We start from the raw sequence: 19726 nt of genomic DNA on the forward strand, positions 1-19726 counted from the left end.
GAACCACATGTGCACGCAGAGTTGGAGATGTCAGTAGAGAATCCATTTTTGTGCTGCTCTCTCTGTTGCCCTTAAATCAAGGCAAGATGCTGCCCAGAAACAATATGCTCCTGGTCCTCCCATCCCATGCGCTATTTTACCTTGTGCCTGCTGCTAACACACTAATCTGAATCTGTTCTCTCGCAAGACAAAGCTGCCTTGCACATGAATTACTCAATGAAGAAAGGACTGTGGAAATTAGAGGGCTAAGGAAGAGGACTCAAATGCACAGAAACAGAAGGGGGAAAACACCCCAAGAAACAAAGGGGTGAAGGATGGAGTAATTTCAACACTAGGGCGGGAGCAAAGGAACATTCCAGGAAGGATTTAGGAGATTTTCTCTCCCCACCCTCAGTATTTTCCATTATAATGAGATGTTTATTTTAAACAATGGTACAATGATGCAACAACTCTCATCCTGTCACACGACTACTAAAAGCCAATCGGATCTGAAAAGCTGGAGCACAATTCATAGGACTGCTGTATTTTCCTTGATTATGCATGGCATTCAAATGCTTTCAAGTTATGTACAGCATAATCAGTTGTCATGAAGAGCTTACTCCCTTTGTGCTTTTGAAGCGGTAGTCAGACTGTACCTGCATCCCTACCCTGGCCTTAAGCAACAAGCTGCCACTCAAGAATCAGGGCTTGCTTCTTCACGGCATGAAAAGGAAAAGAGGGCTTTTTAGTGCATGAATTATTCGTGGCACCTGCCCCAAGATATATTATGGGAAATGAAGTGGAATATTTAGAAGGAGAACAGTTTGGCTACAGAGATGATGGCAACAGCTAATATCTTGTTGAGATTAGCCCTCTTTTGGTCCATATGCCAGTGGCTGGTCTCTATCAGATACCTACCCAGATTCATCTTTGTAGCATAGAGAAACCTCAGTGCGGGGAGTTGTTCCTATTCAGAGCAGCAGTAGATTACAATACAATGGACATGGCTATTGATACTGCTCGAATAGGGGAGTATACGATGCATTTGCTTTTCCCTCAACTTCATTTCCCTCTTTCCTTGGCCACACAGCAGCTGTGGTCTCAGCTAACGCATTTTGGAGAAGACAGAGTTGGCAATGGGATGCTGTGTCCCAGAGCACGCAGCACACGTGGGTTTGGTTTTTTTTGTGGCTGTCCTGATTAAGTGGCCTGGGACCAATCGCTAAGGCTGAGGACTATCATCATTCTATTTAATTTTAATTATAACATCTGTTTGTAACGTTAACCTCACAGGCCTTCTTCCCTTTGTGACAGCCAACTTGTGAAATTTTGAAAGACTGAACAAGGCCAATAAAAATTTAATGGTAGTGACAGCTTTATTCTCAGATCTAACAAATGAAAACAAAAAAACAAACCCCAAGTCTCAGATCTAAGGCAATAATCTAAAATGAGCTGAGAAAAAACCAAAAGTGTAATAAAAATATTTCTAGTTAGGAAGAAATATTGTAGCTGCTACAAAACAAGTGCAATTCTATTTGGATTAGGATAACAACCTTTCAAAACCAACACAGGGGAATGATTTTCTAGATAGCAGGGTTTTTTTTGGTTTTTTTTTTTAAAAGGGGGGTTGTTGATTAGCTTTTCCCATCAGAGGCTGCTCTGTACCTCATTCTAGGAGATGAGCCAAATATGATAAATAAGGTGGCAGCTGGACAGCATCTACGATCTACTGATCATAATATTTAATTTGCAAATACACACTAGGGTAAGGACTAAAGAAAGCAGCACAAAAAGCAGATCCGCCCAATCCGTTTGCTGGAATTTTTGGAAACTGGGACTACTACAGAAGATTAGGGGAATACAGTTGGGTTTACATCATTAGACTATCAAATAATGTTTTGGAGGATTCACTGCAGAGGCTTACTTGTGAACGTAGCCTATCATTGTGTGGACATAGCTGTCTACCCTGGTTTGAAAAAGCCAGAAAGGAGGTAGACTCAACAACTCAAGGGGTTACTAACAGAATCTAGTGCCATATTATATATGTACACACACACATTGACAATTGACAATCCCTTGCAATCAAAGAAGATTGTCTTCCATGGTTGCTTTATCTGTGGGTCTGAAGATGGCTGACAAGGCCAATCTGGGATCAACAGACTTGGCTGCAATGGGCACATGCTTCTGTGCAGGGTGGGTAGCTGCGATTCTTGATTTGGTTGGCAAGACGCTGTTTCTGCTGCTCCTGCTCTCCTGCCTCCTGTTGTCGTCGTAAGGTTTCAAAGTACCGAAGTCCTTGCAGTGGACTCTTCCTCCATTTGGGGCAGTCCTGGGTGCCAGTCTTAGACAAGGTGATGTCAATGTTGCCATTTTTTTAAAGTTGGCCTTGAGGATATCCTTGAAGTGCTTTCTCTGCCCTCCTCTTGAATATATACCTTGACTGAGCTTGGAGAATAAAACTTGCTTCAGGAGTCTGGAATCAGACATCTGGATAACCTGGCCAGCCCAGCAAAGTTGGTATCAGATGATCAATCATCACCTCGATGCTCATGGTGTTTGCCTGCAAAAGGGTGCTAATGTGGGTGCATGTCTTCCCACTGGTTCAAAGGATCTTCCACAGGCAAAATTGATGGTACTTCTCCAGAAACTTGAGGTGTCTCCTGTACGTTGTCCACATCTCAGCTCTGTACAATGGAGATCCATACAGTGGGGATCACGACTGTTTGATAAACCATAAGCTTGGTTTTGGATCTGTTGTATTATTTCAAACACCTGTTTCCTCAGGCATCTGAAAGGTGTACTTGCACTTTTCAGGCAATGTTAGATTTCTTTATCGATGTCAGCCTTCTGCGAGAGACGGCTTCTGAGGTACAGGAAATACTCAATGTTCTCCAGAGTCTCACCATAAATCTGAATTACCATAAATATGAATCTGATGGAGCTGGGGCCTGCTCATTAAGAGGTTGTTGATGGAAGATGTTGGTCTTCTGGATGTTAAGCATCAGACCCATTTTCTTGTATGCCTCGGTAAAGACGCTGACGATTGCCTGAAGGTCTGCTTTACCCCTTGTGGAGCAGCAATTCAAATCCAATTCAGTAACCACTAAAAAAACTCCTTGATGGTCTTTATCTAGGCAAGATTTTTAGTTACATTTCTGCACTAACTGATTTTGTTAAATCAATGAAACCCACTACAGTGGAGATATTTTTATTGGTTTAACTGAGCCTTAAATCAGTTAAGTTTAAGACATTTAACAAACAGGATCCCCAGGCACCCTGGGCTGGATCCATAGAAGGACTTGCATCCTTAAATCCAAACTGCTGTTCCTGTAAACCCCTGCTAATGATAAGGAAGCCTACATTTCAGGCAGTAAATGTAGCTGCATGCAGAGAATGAAAGGTATGAACAAACAGCAGCAGGGAACAAGGGAACTGGGACTTGCTGCTGGTTCACTGCTTCACGGCAACCATCTGTATCTCTGCTCTTACCCCTTTTCACTTTAGCAAGTGAAAACCAAACTGTGGTCATTCATTCCTCAATAAAATAAGATGAGGCAACTAAGATTTAGCTTCCACTTACCGTAAGGTTAGGAGAAGGCACGCAGCACAGCTGACACAGTAAGGCTAGAAACAGACGTCAGCTCATGTTACATTTGCGCTGCCATAAAAATTATGGCAGGACAAATGGTGAGCAAGTGTAGACATCCCTACCCTTTGTTGTGCCATGTCTGAGGCTGCAACAGAAGGTAGTGTAAAATAGTGCCACTTTGTTGCGGCAGATGCCTGTTGACTCTCTGGTGGGAGAGTGTCAGGAGCCTGGAGCTGCCTGCCCTCTCCAACCGCCCCAGGCAGGTGCTTTAGGAGCTCCAGGGGTCCGACCCTGGGAATTCCTGTGCAGGACTGGGTTCCTCAAGCCCTGGGACACTGGCCCAGCTTTCTGTGCTGAGAGATGCATCCCAAGGAATCTCAGGTTGCCTCTCTGTAAGTGGAGAAATCAGGAATCGCCACTTACAGAGACCTGCCCTGGGATCTCCAAGGGCACATCTCTGTAGGCAGAGAAAGCCCATGTGTATCCAAGAATAGAGGCATGGGATCCAGGGTCTCCCTCACCCCCAGCGTCTCCATGCTAGGACCTGCATGGACCCATGCCTCTATGTTGGGACTCGCACCAGGTTTTGTGCCAATCTGCTTCACGTGGAAGCGCACATCCTGGCACAGAGGTGCAGTGGCACAGGACCTTCTCCAGCAAATGCTCTAAGCTAGAGGATATCTTTGTGCAGAAGGGAACACCTTTCATCTCTCTTGTTTAAACTGTTCTGGTTTGTTATGGAATAAATAAGCAATCATTGGACCACAAAGAGGGGATATTTGCCCTGTTCCTTGCTGAGAAACAGGATGTATCAGCTTGTGCAGAACTCCTTTCTACTGCGGCTAGACTGCTTTGGGTACCTGATGTAGCCCAGGTACCTTTGCAGTATGCAGTGCATACTCCTAGTGTGGGATGGTAGGGGCACTTCCTTGGGAGACAGATGTGATTTAAAGCCCCTTCCGGAAGTGGAGGGATTTGAAGCCTGGCCTCTAACATCCCACAAGTGCTCTAACCAGGAAGTCTTGTTTATACTGCAGGGGCTATATGTCTTGGCCAGGATGGACCTAAGCATGCCTTGCCCACCTATGGATACTCCATATCCAAAAGTATGCCAGTCAGGCCACTCCAAGCTCATCTTCAGCAGCCACTCTTAAGCCTGCTAGAGACTAAAGGCTTGACAGAAGTCTCAGAGCACACCCCGATCAGCTTCTCCAGTGAACTTCTTGGTTTAGAGTGTGTTTGAAGATGGAAGTGGATGTGGGGTGCTCAGGTCCAACCTGGCCTGGACATGTCCTCATCCCAAAGTAGATAATTCCTGAGCTATTGCATGAAAATGAGGAAGGGCACCACCTACGCCTTCCCATCTTTTGCAAGACCTGACTTAATCACCTCATTCCTGGAGAGGATTCATAGCTAGGAACAGGAAGGACAGGGTGTAAGTCATACCTCACTCCTCTGCATTTTCTACTCACTAACTTAGAGAGCCTCGTATTTAGTTTTTGTGGATTTTACTCTTAGGATCCTAACTCTTCCCACAGAACGCATGGGAAGCTGCTTTTGCGCTCGACTTAGGGGTGTGGAGTTGATGAGGTGACAGGTTGCCTAACAGCTAGGTGCAACCAAGGTGAGTAGTGACACTTAGGTCCTTTTGCAGATCTACTCCCTGATATTTAGATCCAATCTACACAGTTTAAGTACCAATTTAAATCTTTCATCTTAGAGCTATGATTCTATTCCAGTTAAATCCGTACAAGTCCTTAAGCTGCACATGGGCTAGTATTTAGTGGTCTATATAAATTGTGGTTAGACACCAATTTTGGTGGGTTGGTTGTGGCATAAACAGCAAATTTCATGGACATTTCATAGATGTGCTCCAGCAGCCCCACCCCCTGGTGCTGAGGCCCTGGTGGGTTGAAGGGACAAGGGGGCAGCCAACATCTTTTCTGCTGCCCTTTGTGCCACCCTGTCAACTGGTGCCTTCCACTCTGGGCAGGCTGAAAGGCTGGGCCACAGAGGCAATGAGGACTCTGGACTCCCACTGGGGAGTAGTATTTTATTTTTATTAAGCTTTTTTCACTGATTTCATGGACAATCCTGGATTTCACAGTTTCCGTGAAATCTCCGAACCCATAATTGAAGTAGACCCCTAATAAAATTAAAAGGGTGCCTTATGCCAGCTATTACTCATTCTTGTACATTTATACTAGAAGAATTACAGGGCTGTATTGTTCTAACTATACCTATTTCTAAGCCATTTGAGTGAAGCCACTACAAAAGAGTGGGTAAAACAAGCTTACGTTGATTTAAGAGCATTTATGCAGAAAGTTGCATTAATTTACCTACATCAGTTTAAAGCTATGCCTTTAGTTAAATTGGTTCAACTAAGTGCTTAGACCAGATCTCAACAGAGGTTCACATGATAATAGATTCTGCCACTATCAGAATCTATTGCCTTTTGTACCCAGTTACAGACAAAAAGCTGCACTGTCCCTTAGGACATCCAACTGGAAGAGACTTCTTGACTCATCAAGTCCAGTCACCTGCATCTTGAGATGACTCCTCCAGCATGGGGAAGGCTTGTACAAACACCTGTGGCTCCCTTGTACTATTTAAGTTACGAATTTCAGTCTCCATGCCCATCAAGCAGGTGTCGGAAGCACCACTTTTACCATGCTAATTGTATAGAGAATTAGTTTCAAGAAAAGAAAGCAGCATTTTTACAGCTGAAAAAAAAATAGTAACATGCCACAGCCTCGCTTTGAGTTCTCTTTTGTAATATATTATGCAAGAAAGATCATTACATAGTTTTATGGTGACATCGTAACTGGTGTGAAGTAAATAACAGGGAACAAAGCAACTAGACACAGGGGAAAAATCCCAGCATTACTGAAATCAGTGGGAGTTTTGCCACTGTCCTGGAATAGGGCCTGGACTTCCCAGAGAAAACCTAGCCCCCTTCTCAGTTCTCCCTGAATCAACTTCAGTGACTTCACCTTTGTTGATTCAGTGATTCCTCTTGATTTACAAAGCCAGGCCTGATCTTCATGCAATTTTTTATCTTAGAACTAGTATGTGTCATTTGGGGTGTGTTTTTATACAAACAGTACAGCCTGAAGCACGAATGCAGTTGTACTGGTATGAACGTGCTCTATATCAGGATGAAGTTACATGTTACACTTAGACTATACTAAATCGGTGGAACATTAAGTGGTGTTAAAGTTGAATGTGCTGTGAGCAGTTGCAGGCTAAGGGTTAATGCTGTTCCTTGCCTGCACAGCTCTGACTTGTCACTAGGGGGTTGGTGAGCAGGGCTGTGGCTAGAAGCAATGCATCGTGGGATGCTGTAGGACTGTAAATTGCTTGTTTTATCCCCATAGAGCAGACTGAAGTTACCCTAATGAGCTAGGTACCCCGAGTTACACCACTTCAAGTGAAGGTTAGCTTCCAGATGCTCAGAGAGCACTTAGTACAAGTTAACAAGCTTTAATCTGCAGATGCTCATATTTTAGGTGTCCTCATTATAGTCTAAGTGCAACTTGTAAAGTCAACCTCAGTAAGAATGTATTAGTTTGAAACAATATGAAATAAAGATTTTTTTTACTGCAATATCAGTAGAATGAACTATTTAGAAAATGGGACTGTAGAGTCCCTATGTATTTCTTTCCGTTGCCCAACCACAAGCTGACTGGATGGGTTTACTCCTCTGGAAGGGCAGAGATGCATGCTGTAATTCCTGACATACAACACGCTTGCCCCTTCCCTCCCCCAGCCAGGCCTGCCCCCAAACTGGGGATGTATGTTTTAAGTGGGGAAGCTGTTTTCTTCACTGAAAAAGCAGCACATCAGGCAACACTGTGCGTGCCATGAAACTGCTAAGATGGCCACCACTTGTCTCCGCTCAACAAACTGAAACAAGTCTTGTGTCAACCCTGTCATAGCTATAGCTATTGGCTGAGCAGTGTAGCTTGTGTCAAAAGCAGCAAAAGAGCTACTAGTAGTATCTTGATGATGCCGGTTATGTTGAAACAACACTTTATTTAAAGGAACTTATATAAAGAACAGTAAATAAGTAACAGTATTGTTCTGCCCTTTGCAAGGGTCTGGAACTTAACCTTATGTGACAAAGTAAGTCCTCCTGGGAACAGTGTGTCCAGGATGACTTACTCTATGCCAGTCAACCATGACCCTGGACAACACTTTTCCTCCCTACATTTTGCTTTCTAAAAACAAAGTTTGAGTTTCATTTGGGGGCGTGTTATATGTGAGAACATATGGTACCATGCTCAATTTCATTCCTCTCTATTAGAAGGCGTATTATTGCTAAGGCTGAGATTCAGCCTTCTCTAGTTAGATTCTCCAATACTGAGGAAAGTGCAGAAACAGAAGTGGCTGCTGCAAGCCCTTTGGTAGAAGCAAAAGTGTGAAGGCAGCAATATAATTGCAGCTTTACTGTGAGATGTTATTTACCATCTTAGCAGGCATCCAGGAAAGCAACCAAAGGAGGCTGCAAGACTAAGCTAAGTTGCCCTGGGTCAGGAGAGTTCTCTCTCCACGGTCACCAAATGGTGTCCTGCAGATCTCCCAAAAATATCTAAGTTACTCTCTTGCTCCATGGCATCTCTTCATGTCCTCAAAGCCCAACACCTCATTACCAGTCTGGCCAGAACGGCTGCATAGCTTTTCAAAGCCTCTATAAAGGGCAGGATGGAGCTCTGCACTTGGCAAGGCTACAACAACCTGATAGGAATCGCTACAAAGATCTGGTCTCTTCCCATTCAAGAAAACCCTCGGACAGGCAGAGTCAGCTGGGGTTCTATGGAGCTCCCCCCCCCCCTTTTTTTTTTTAGACAGGGATTATTTTACACTACTGAACAATCTGTGTGATAGAAAAGGACCCTAACTTTTGGAGAGTGATGTCAAAGCCTAAGCAAGCGTTTCTGCCAGCCCTCTGGACTGAGAACACTGGTTTGGTGCTTCTTGGAGCCAGCAAACTGGCACCATTTGTTCGTTCCCCATGGTCCATCACACGCCCTTTAGCCAGACAGGCTTTTAGCCTTTGGAATGCTCTGTGGAATTTGTTGTTTAAATGGCTATGTAATTATTAAAGAATAACTCCAATTTGGCTCAGAAAGACTATCTTCTGCATTGCTGGTGTGAACACCTGAGTTCAGTGCTTCATTATGGTTCTTGTTGTCTTAACAGTGCACATAATCATAGTAAGGGTCAGGACAGTGAGAAGATTAAAGAACAAACAAGCAAGGGGAGCCAGCTAAGACTGGCAGCTGTAGTGCAACATGATTAAGGGCTTGGGACACCTGTCCGAGTGGTGCAAATGATGTACCACCAATAAGAAGGATCAGGGGCTATGAGAAATGAGTGGGAAACAGTTTAAGGAGAGTCAAGAAAATGCTAAGGGGAGGGGTGACAGAACCCTCATAGGCAGAAAGTCCCCAGGAGGAAAGGGAGCATTGTACTTGGAAACGAGATTAGCAAGTTTATGGAATCAATGCACACACTTCAGGAGTGGGGTATTGTTTTCCAGCCCCTGGAAGTTCTGCCGTTCAGTTTATGCACCAGTTTTTGTAATTGGGCTGAGAGCACATGGGCAGAGCGCTGAACCTACATGGCCTGAACTGAGGGATCAGAGTCTAATGGTACATCTTCCCAGTAGCATTTAGCTAATTAACTGGCACCTAGGCCTGAGCAGACCCAAGCGTCTGAATCCTCCCTGCTATTTCATTCATTTGTGTATGTTCCTAGGAAGTCTGGGGGCATATCCCAGTGTTCTTTTTTCTGCAGTAAACTGAGATACTCTATGATTATCTCCCAATGAATTGTGGGAGAACTTTTGGAGACCAGGGGCAATTGTGGGGAGGTACTGGAGGACTGCAGCACCTACCACAAAGTGGGTGGAGGGACCGGAGGGAAATCAGTCCCTGAAGTTTGGCCCAGCTAGGGCTATAGGCTAAATACAAAGCAATGCTGAACTCAGGAGAGAGGGTTATACGTGTAAGTGGGGAGGGATTGCAGGCAACACTGGAGTTAACTCTGCAGTGAAGATATCTACCAACACTGTTACCATTCAAAACACAATTGAACACCATTTTTCACATTCCAGCAGAAACATGCCAAAAGCTTAAAGGCCTAGTTTCAGAGATCCTGAGCACTTGCAACTCCAGTTCAAGTCACTGGGAACAAGGTGTACTCAGCACCTTTTATGTGTGCTCAAACTCTGTGACTTCAGTCTTACAGTAACATGAGATTTCTTACGTTTTCCTGCTTACCTGAGCCTCTTTTTAATCGCCGTCTTGCCAGTTTAATCTGATCCTGCAGAATCTGTACCCAGTCTCTGGGCCCAGGAAGTTTATCCACATGGTTAGCAGTGCAGTATTTTTCTGTGAAGACTAAAATAAAAGGTATGATCTTTTAAAAATGTGCCACAAAATTGAGATGAGTGGGGAAAAAAACTGGAAGAGGAAGATTTAAAACTAAGCACCAACGAAAACTAACATTCAAGTGGTCAGTTCTATGAAAGCAAGGCCAGAGTCTAATCCAAAGTTATCACTGAAATATCATTTGTGCTGAGATCCTATACTGAACTGTATCAAAAACCTAGGCTAGAGATGTAGAAATAATGTGCACACCTCATACCATTTGTTCATATGCACAGTTATCTTTCTACATATGAAGTATTTGCGTTAAGCCTCCAGATGCGGTGGACACTTGTAAATGCCTGACTCCCATATTTGTACAGCATCTATATAGAACTGAAGGCTTCCTTATGGCCATTCTGTTCTCAGGACCCCATTTGTCAGGCTGCAAGCAAAAAAAAAAGTGATACACAGAAATCCTAATACTGCAGAAGTCTTGAACTCCCTGTTGGCATTTATCATATTGGCAACCAAGATGGCACTGACAGATTTCATAAACACATATGGAAAAACACTGCTTTCAAGTGTCCACATCAGTTAGGTCCAAATTTAGATTTTGCAAAGTGATTTTTTATACAGCTTAAACTTAGGAGACATTTACAAAGAAATGCCTTCTGTTCCACTAGGGAAAATAATCCTTGTCGCAGCTCCAACTTTGCAAAGTTGAAGATACAAAGGAGGAGCAACTATAAGACAAAAGCAAAACTGCTGTAGTTGATTTTTGTGGTTCAAGCGATAAAAATGTAAAAAGAACTTAAGAAAAAGTATTACTATTATTAATACTGCCGGTGTGGCTAGAGATGTTGGTCAGAAACTGGAAACCTGACATGGTCCTCCACCTACAAAGGTTACAGTATAGAAAGACAAGTAATACATAAAGTGGGGGGGGGGGGGGGGGGGGGGGCACAATACACAGTTATAAGCTACATTATAATGTAGTAATATACGTTACAGGGACATGGCAGCTGTGTGATCAAGGCATCTTTCTATATGCCTTTGAGGGGAAAGAGTTCCAAGCCTTGATGCAAACTTGTGGCAAAAATTGCCCCCAGCTGATGTAGCTGCAAATGGGTATCTGATCTTTTAGGCTGGGGAGTCAAAGGCAGCTGGAAGTGAACACTGGCCAGATCAGGTCATAGCATGCTGTTGGCTTAGGGAAGTTATGCTTTAACCATGCCAGTATGAAGAGCCATTTAGGCTTGGTTGGACCCTGACTGAGCGATAAATACATGTTTAAAAAAATTAATAGAATAAAGGATCTGAAAGAGAATATTTTCCTCAAATGTCTTCATTTTTAAATATGTTAAATGCTATTAAGCAACACGTGTTTGTTTCTGCAGGACTGAGGCTTTATAGTACAATCTGATCCCACAGGGCAAAAGGGCCAGTCCAGATGGACTCCCGTGAGGTCAGGTCCACTGTTCCAATTGCATGGATTCCAGCCTCTTTGGAGCAGTAACATCATTTTGTTTTGGGTCTATACATTGTCCAGTACAGCAAGGTCCCGGTCCAGGACTCCTATATCAGTACTGTAATACAAATAAAAAGCTGATGACTCGGGTGATAGCTCAGATGTGAAGATGACAACATATTTTGAAACAGAAATGACATATACTTCCATTCTGCTTGAAAAAAACACACACAAAAAACCCCAACGATAGTAAGTGGTAACAGCTTCTCTTACTATACCTGCCCTAACTCGGGTACCAATTTTTGACATTTTATAATTTTTAAACAATATTCTCCAGCCTTTTTGCTGCATGGAAGATTGACATGAACAACAGGGAAAATAACTGCATAGGAGAAATGGAGAAGCTGGCTCTATACCAAATACCACTGAATACACTAAGTAGAAAGAATTTCTCCTGGTCTAATCGCTTCGGGTTATAGGAATCTTATATATTACTTGTTATTATGGTAGCTAAAATATTTTGAGACAGAAGGGCAATTTTCAAAACTCAACAGTGTCTCCTTTAAGTTCTCCTGCTAATTTTGTCAATGAATGTAGCCTTTTCTTTGTTTCTGTATCCATGTCATGGAACAGACTATCTGGGAGCTTGGTAGAGGAATGTCTTAATGAAATAATGCAAACAACATGATGTTGTTCTGGTGGAGATTTCATACTGGCTCAGTCATCGCTTGGAATAAATGAAACCACAGTGTCTTACAGCATGGTTCTTCAGAGGGGAAAAAAGTGCTATTGGAGCCAGGCTCAGTAAAGTCCCACAGTGCGTCAATCCTTGGCATCTTGTTGCATTAGCCTTTAGGAAAGGGCTCCCCTGTCAAGCGTGACAGGGATTATGCTATAAATGTAATAAAGACAATTTGCGTATCATAGCAGTGCCTAGCAGTGCCACCACACAAATGTGTTTGTTGGCATCTCTATGCTAAACCCTATTTTTGAGGAATTTTTAACTCAAGCTTTTCAATTTGCATTAAAAAACCACAGTCATTTTTTGCTTAACTGCTTGGAAACACTTCTCTTTCTATAAAGGGCAAGTTTTTTATTTCAATTGTACTGTCCCACAGTCCTTTCCCTATTGCATTCTGTTCACATCACTGCATTCAGCTCTCATGTTGAAACTTTCCTACTGTCTGTAGTTTATGACCAGCTCACTATGCAAAGATTTTTGGTCTTCTGTATGCAAAGCATCATGTAAAGATATATTTGCTATGCATGGCCCTGTGGACCAGAATTCAATGCCCTGTATGACAGATCATACATTTATCTAGCAATGGGCCTTTCAGTATTAATAGACTAATCATGGCACTGGGTCAAAAGAGCCAACATGGTGTGACCAGAGGTACTGGGTCAATTAACATTACATAGGAATTGCTATACCTAATCAGACATTGGTTCCTCTAGTCCCACATTCTGTCTCTGAGAGGGCAGTACCTAATTTTTCAGGGAATACGTAATTATATAAAAATCTTTTTGTTTCTCTTAACGTGTGCAAATAGAAAACAGAAACCTGACATAATTACCATTAGGGTCAATACTAGGGCTTCCATAAGCAATATAAACCAAGAACCAGACATGAACCACACATTCATAATGCCCAGGTTAGAGTACAACAATGAAAATACCATGAAATTAAATTTATAGCCTGAAAAAGCTCTAGCTAGTACAAAACACAGCAGCAATTCAAAGGTCTCTGTCCTGTTGTTTCAAACTCTTCATAGGGGTGGTTCATAACTTTCTTTAACAGATATGTTCTACAGGGACCTTAAAGCATAGATCTAGGGGAAGAACTCACAGTGACAGAAATTTCGTGGGAGCTAGACCTAGACTATGAAACTCACTCCCACAAGAGGAAGAAAAACAAAGTAGACGCAGACCTCCGAGCTAGATATAAAACTCTCCACTACGATATTCCCCACTCACCCATGCAACAACTATTCACAGAGCAGATATGACAATTGGACAGGACAAGCTCCTCCTCAGCACCATATGAGTGCACCTCAACCCTGAAAAGGGAGGGGGCCAAGGGGAATTATGGCAATCTAAGACCTCAGGTAAAGCCCATATACTGCACTCATGACCCTCTAACTCCTTGAGATAGCATCTTTCAGTGGGGAAATATATTTCTCCTGCTACACTGTTTGCTTAAGGGTGTCCACTGATCAGACTGGCATTGGTTACATTCTGGTCCTGTTTTCAAGCTTTTCTCTACTTCCTTGATCGTTATGAAGATTTGTTTCTAAATGAGAAACAAAATTCTGATCCCATCACCTCATCTCAGCGGCTGGGGAACTTAAGCATAAGTGTATCGTTTCATCTGGCCCTGAGGGGACCAATTAAAAAATAAGGGAAATGAAATAAAAATAAGAACGTACATTTTTACTATCCATTTTAGACAAATTTTAACGAACACAGGCACTGATGATTCAAGTAACTTCTCAACTACAGGCACATTTAAAACACAACATAGAAATCTACCTTTTATTGCACCCACGATGTTTTGGTCTAATCCTTTTCGATTGTCATTGAGTCCTCTTTTCCTCTTCCCATTGGGTAAAGAGTTAGCCAAAGTCTTGTCGTCAAAAAATGCACAGACCAGCTTTCTGAACAGTAAGCTTCCTGAGCGTGTATAGTTTGACAATATAGAGTCCAGCTGAGATTTGGGCATAAAGACATCAAAGCCTTCAGCAAGCTGCACTTCTGGCTACCGAGAGAAGACAGATATTTTAATTAAAATAGTGTTCACATATGTTATTTTATTTTGGGCATGTGCTTCCAGTGAGACGTCACTGTCACCTCAATTATCACATCTATGAGTCCCTTCCAGGAGTCATGAGAACAACCTGTCCTACTGAAATGAAAGTAAATTGATGAATTAGCGCTTTGAAAAGCAAATCAAATAATTATACACATTGTCAGGGCTACCTGCCATTATAGGTACTCAACACCAACTACACTTCTGTTCACACAACAAAAAAATATAACACAATGGGAGATAATACTGTGCAATATCTAATTACAGCTGGTGGTGACCTTCCATTTATACAATGCCATTTATATACATGGCCAAATGGCCTTTCTAAATGGGGTTTATATATCTCTTCCATGGTCTTGATTCAATCCTGTGAACCCAGGAAGTGCAATTTGTACCCGAAGAGACAAAACACTCTTGGGGCACTACAGCAGAGATGTACCTCCCCAAGACCAGGAGGGCACATGTAATGGGAGAGATGGTTAAGGTCCATCCAAGGTGCTACAAGACTAGCAGTGAAAAAATAGTCCATGTGAGTAAAGGCAGAAGAAACAGACTCAGCAATTTTTCTCATATCTAGTGCCTTCTGACCCCTGCTATCATGCATCCTAAGTGCATCTTGAGAACAAGATGATGTTAAATTAGCAGCTTATTTTAGCACAAAGAAATTGGTAAATCATGTACCTAAAAGCCAGTGACAGAAAAAAAAGGGGTGGTGGGTGGGTGATGGGGGGAAATCACTATTCTTTATTTGCATAACACCTTTTATCTGGATTTACTTTAAGTACTTTTAGGGACAAAATTTTCCAAAAGGTGTCCAAAAAAGGTCTCTGTACTGTGATTTTGGGAGTGCACCTGTTCACCACAACTGAGAGCTATACATGAACAAAGTGTACTTTATTCTTATATATTTTATATCTTATATGTTTACTCCCTCAACAGCGACTTTGGTTTTTAAACTGAAAAATATCCACTTGCAATAATGTGAGTGCATTTTCAAAGATTCCTGAAGTCATGGAAGCAAATTCCCTCCTCAGCTTGTAACCACTTGCAACTTCACTGAGGTTGAAGGGTCTGTCAGTCTGAGTAGGATTCGACTGTGTAATTTTTCTTCTGTGGCTTTTCTAAGCAGGAGGCCAATCTGATTCACAGAAAGCAGAATATTTTCTAAGTCACATGCATCATTAGGTAAACATACTGTACAAGACAAGTGAAAGTGGAGATTCCTTTGCAAAACTGGTATCATCATAAAGGTATTAAACTGCATCAAAACATAAGCTTATCTTGACAAGCATTTTCACATGGTGAACTTTTCAAACTCTGACTTTTGCCAACATGGTCAAAATTATTCTACTAGACATTTCAAAGTCACGGTGTAATCCTTTTAATATGCATTAACATTAACTATCCTGATGACTGTCAAAAACTTTTTTAAGTGCAAAAAAAATGGGCATAATTTTACAACAATTTAATCGGAGCAGTGCGTGATTGTCCAGGTGTGACTAACTGATGTGGAGTAGTACCTATTACTTCGCTACTTTGGCTTGCAGAATCCCAGTGATGGACACGGGACATAAACACGTTCTGCTAACATTTCTGTGAATTCTCTCTGAAATCCACCTGTGCATCATTTGGAAAACAGTCAATGTTACTTTAGTTTAGGCTTTCTTTGTTTTTAATAAGAGAATCATTTTGTACCTCAGCCATATCATTCAAAGGTAAAATGCTGATTTATTCCTGCTTGCTTTTAGTGGCAAATTATTCTTCAATCAAAGACAATCAGTACTTAATTGAGCTTTCATGGACAACTTTGAATGTGATTTATCAAATCGCATAGCTTCTATTAGTAGATAATAATCAGGGTATAAAGAACCAGTGGGTAAACTATTCATGTAAAGCATAACATAAATAAGATCCAAATTCTGACACTTTTGCTGTGCTAAAATTAATAGGCAGAAAATTAGATTTAATCCCCAACATTTCAGTAGGTTGTATTGATTAGAAATGCAAAGCCATTACCAAGTTTACACCGATCAGTGATACTATATCAAAGAATAAAGATTAACTAGAAGCAAGAGAACGTGATATTTAAATAAGGAGCTTAGCTCAGTGGTCAGCAACCTTTTGAGGCTGTGAACTGTAATGACCCAGCTCAGGTCAGAGGTTGGCAGGTACTAGGACTCAGCCACAATCCCCTCCGTGGCACAGGAATAGCCCCTACCCCATTACTGGAGAAGAGAGGAAACCAGGGAGCAGCTGATGCTCCAGCCCCTGAAAGAACTGCTAGGGGCAGAGGGTCATTTAATAAAATGGCTATTTGCCCCAGGTGCAGCGATTGACAGGTTTGGGGCAGAAGTGGAGGGTCAGGTGACTCTGGGCAAAACTTATAAAGCCAGGGCCTGACCTAGAAAGGCAGTCTGGCCATAGGGTCTGCAGGAGGCAGAGCTCCAGGGAAGAGCCAGTCTGGACTGCCTAGAGGAAAGATCCTATGCCCCAGGAGGGGTGGAAGAAACCCCAAACCCTGAGCAGCAAAAGAAAAGTGCCTGGAGCCTTTGTGTTAGTGCTACCGTGGGTGGGATTAACTCCAAGACCAGAATCTTTTGTTGTGGAAGCGGATGCTCATGCTTTTGGTTTGCGTTCACAACGGAGGACCAAGTGTGAACAAGAGGTCACACTGGGATGCCTGAGGGGTGCACTGTGGTTTAGCTCCCAGAGGCGCCAACGGGCATGTGGGTGCTTAAAGTCCTGCCAGGGGCCAGAGCTCAAGATGCTGACAGGTGGAGTTGGAAGGAGCCAAAAGGGAGAGGAAAAGCTCTGAGCACCCCAAGAGAAAGTGGCCACTACTACTTCTTGGGCTGGAGAAGAGGACTTAGCCAGAAAAACTGAAGGCCCTAACAGCTTGGGAGAGTAGAAAAGCACAGTGGAGTAGAAAAGCACAGACGGGCCAGAGTGGGTAATGAGGCAGGGTTCAGGCCATGGCCAGAAAGGGCACTTTTGCTGCCCCGAGGCAGAGCCATGTTACAAGTCCAAAGCGGTCTGCAAAGTGGATTCAGTGGTTCCATGGGCTGGATCTGGCCCATATCAACGGATGCACCAAACAGATAATGGAGAAATAGGGCTGGGAGACACCTCCAGAGGTCTAGTCCAACCACCTGCCTGAGGCAGGATCATCTTTATTCCAAACCAAGATGCACAGCTTGGTTCCAATGATATGAATCCAGAACTACCACTGAAGCCAATGCAGTTATTAACTTCTCTGCAAATCTGAACTAATTCCTTTGGTGTCAGAGGTATAATGCAGGGTTTGTAAAGTTGCATTGAGATCACTTATTAGTAGGGGTGTCAATCACAGTTAACACACGCGATTAATGTGTTTTCTTGCATTAACTTTTTTAACATGTTAATCGCACATATGGCTTTGGAGCCCATGCCTGGGCTCTGCTCCATTGCTGACACTGCCTCCGTGCCACCCAGCAGGGCAATGGTGGCAGTGCAGAGGAGCCACTGCATGGGGGGAACACGACGTGCACAGACAAGATGCACAGGAGTAGCCACAGCATGTACATGGCCAGGAATGCAGCCTGGTGGTGTGTAGAGCAGCACCCTGCAGTAAGCCTGTGGAGGGAAGGAGCGTGGTGGGGGAGATTGAGACCCCCACAGTGAGGGAGAGAGTAGGGCAGGGCTGGGGTGAATGGGACCTGGGGCTGGTTATGGGATGGAGCTGCGGGCGGCTCATCCTGGGGTGCAGAGAGGCATGGCTCCCTGCCACTGAGTGCACTGCCAGGGGAGGCATGGGGGGGCATGTCCCCCCCAATTTGTGTGCAGGGCAGAGGTGGGCTCTGTGCCCTGCTGCCTTTGGCCTTGATCTGCTCTCTCATCCCTTCCCTCCCCCCCCACATCCCTTCCCTCCACAGATTTACCTGCTGGGCACTGTGTCTATCCCTTACTTCCAAACCACAGGCCCTCCAGGTCTGGTGCTGCTCTTTATTCCTGACTCACAGTACCCTGCATCCTGCCAGGGCATGCGGACAGCCTTCCCCCCCGGACGCCAAACTGCACACCCACACTTTCATAATCTCCCCCCACACACCCCACCCCCACCCATACAAAGTACATGCATAATTTTGAGTTTTTCTGAGCATAATTTTGAGCTTTTTAGCTGTGCAATTAAAACTGTGATTAATTGCAACTTAATTTTTTAATTGCACAACTAGTCGTGATCAATTTTTTTAATCGTTTGACAGCCCTACTTATTAGCCAAATAGATGGGGTGGAAAGAATACTGACATTGGTTTGTATTGATATGGACCAGCACACACACACACGGACAACTTCTACAGTTTTCCAAGAGTTCTGTACTGTAAGGAATTTCCTTTTAGCTTCCCTGGCCATTCAGACCCTCTGGTCATGAACGCAACAGAAATGCTTATGAATAAAGAGAGAAGAAAAAGATAAAACAGTGCTATCATTCAATTTTGAAAAAAGACGTGACTTTGTTTAGTATGTTCCAGGTATTTAGGGATGGCAGTATTGTTTTCACTGTTATTTTCATTTAAAAAGCTCAACTGTTTTCTTTTGACTAACAAAACAACTGTTTACATTACAAAATAAAATTAATCTCCTTTTATCCTCTAAGACGGCAGGGGTTCTCTTACTGCAACCATATTGAACTAACAAGTGGGTTTCAAGAGTGAAGGGCTTGGCAAGGCTCAGATAGCCTTACCAAGGCTATCCAATTTATGTGTGCAAAAAATCACACCTGCAAAGAACTGCTTTGACAGTGAACTGATCACAAAACTGCCATGAACAAAACACACCCACAAAAATTGGGGATTAAATTTCACTGTAATTTTACCCCTGACACTGCCCAAAAAACCAGAGGTCAAATTTGAAAAGCCACAAGCAAATAGTTTAATAAACTTAAACCACACATTTAGGGGACAAGGTATCAAATAGTTCTTATTGTATCCAACATTTTCCCCCAGAATACTGCAACAGAAGAACCCCTGAAAAGAATTCAGCTACTTACTATATCATTACACAGATTCTGTGACATGACACTGTAATCTAATTAGTGGTGTAGCTTGCATCTATATAACTGAATTATCATGACTGCTCTTTTTTATTATTAGTTGGCACTTCCAGAAACGTACAACATTATCTACAGAATTCTTTTCATTTATGCTCATTGATACAGAATCTAATTATGCTCTTCAAGCTCACACTACTTAGGAAATTGGAAACTGCCTTTGCAAAATTAAAAAAAAATATATATTAAAGAAATAAATGATTAGTTTATTCATCAGCGAACTTTTTGATCACCATCCACCTCGTGATTAAACAAAGCAGATCAACCACTACTATGGACACAAGCTAGACACTCCATTATACTCACAAGCAGGAAAAAGAAAAGCATGCCAAATGCAGCCTTTCCATGGCCTTGTCACACATACTAATAGCTGCTAACTTTGGCCCTGATCCTGCAACTAGATCTGCTTGGGCAGACCCCTGCC

General features: G+C 42.9%; 1 protein-coding gene across 5 annotated transcripts in view; it reads right to left on the minus strand.

Annotated features, from left to right (window-relative positions):
• BEND7 (BEN domain containing 7) overlaps positions 1-19726 on the minus strand; it is a 58563-nt gene that overhangs the window by 10387 nt on the left and 28450 nt on the right. For all 5 annotated transcript variants that reach the window (XM_019487553.2, XM_006273191.4, XM_006273190.4 and 2 more), the window contains 2 exons: positions 13940-14165; positions 9853-9972 (listed from right to left, as the gene is read on the minus strand). In XM_019487553.2, coding sequence (XP_019343098.1) covers positions 9853-9972; positions 13940-14165 — 346 coding nt within the window. The remainder of the gene's footprint in view (positions 1-9852; positions 9973-13939; positions 14166-19726) is intronic.

The sequence above is a fragment of the Alligator mississippiensis genome, chromosome 4, assembly GCF_030867095.1.
Source record: "Alligator mississippiensis isolate rAllMis1 chromosome 4, rAllMis1, whole genome shotgun sequence".
Classification (NCBI taxonomy): Eukaryota; Metazoa; Chordata; order Crocodylia; family Alligatoridae; genus Alligator; species Alligator mississippiensis.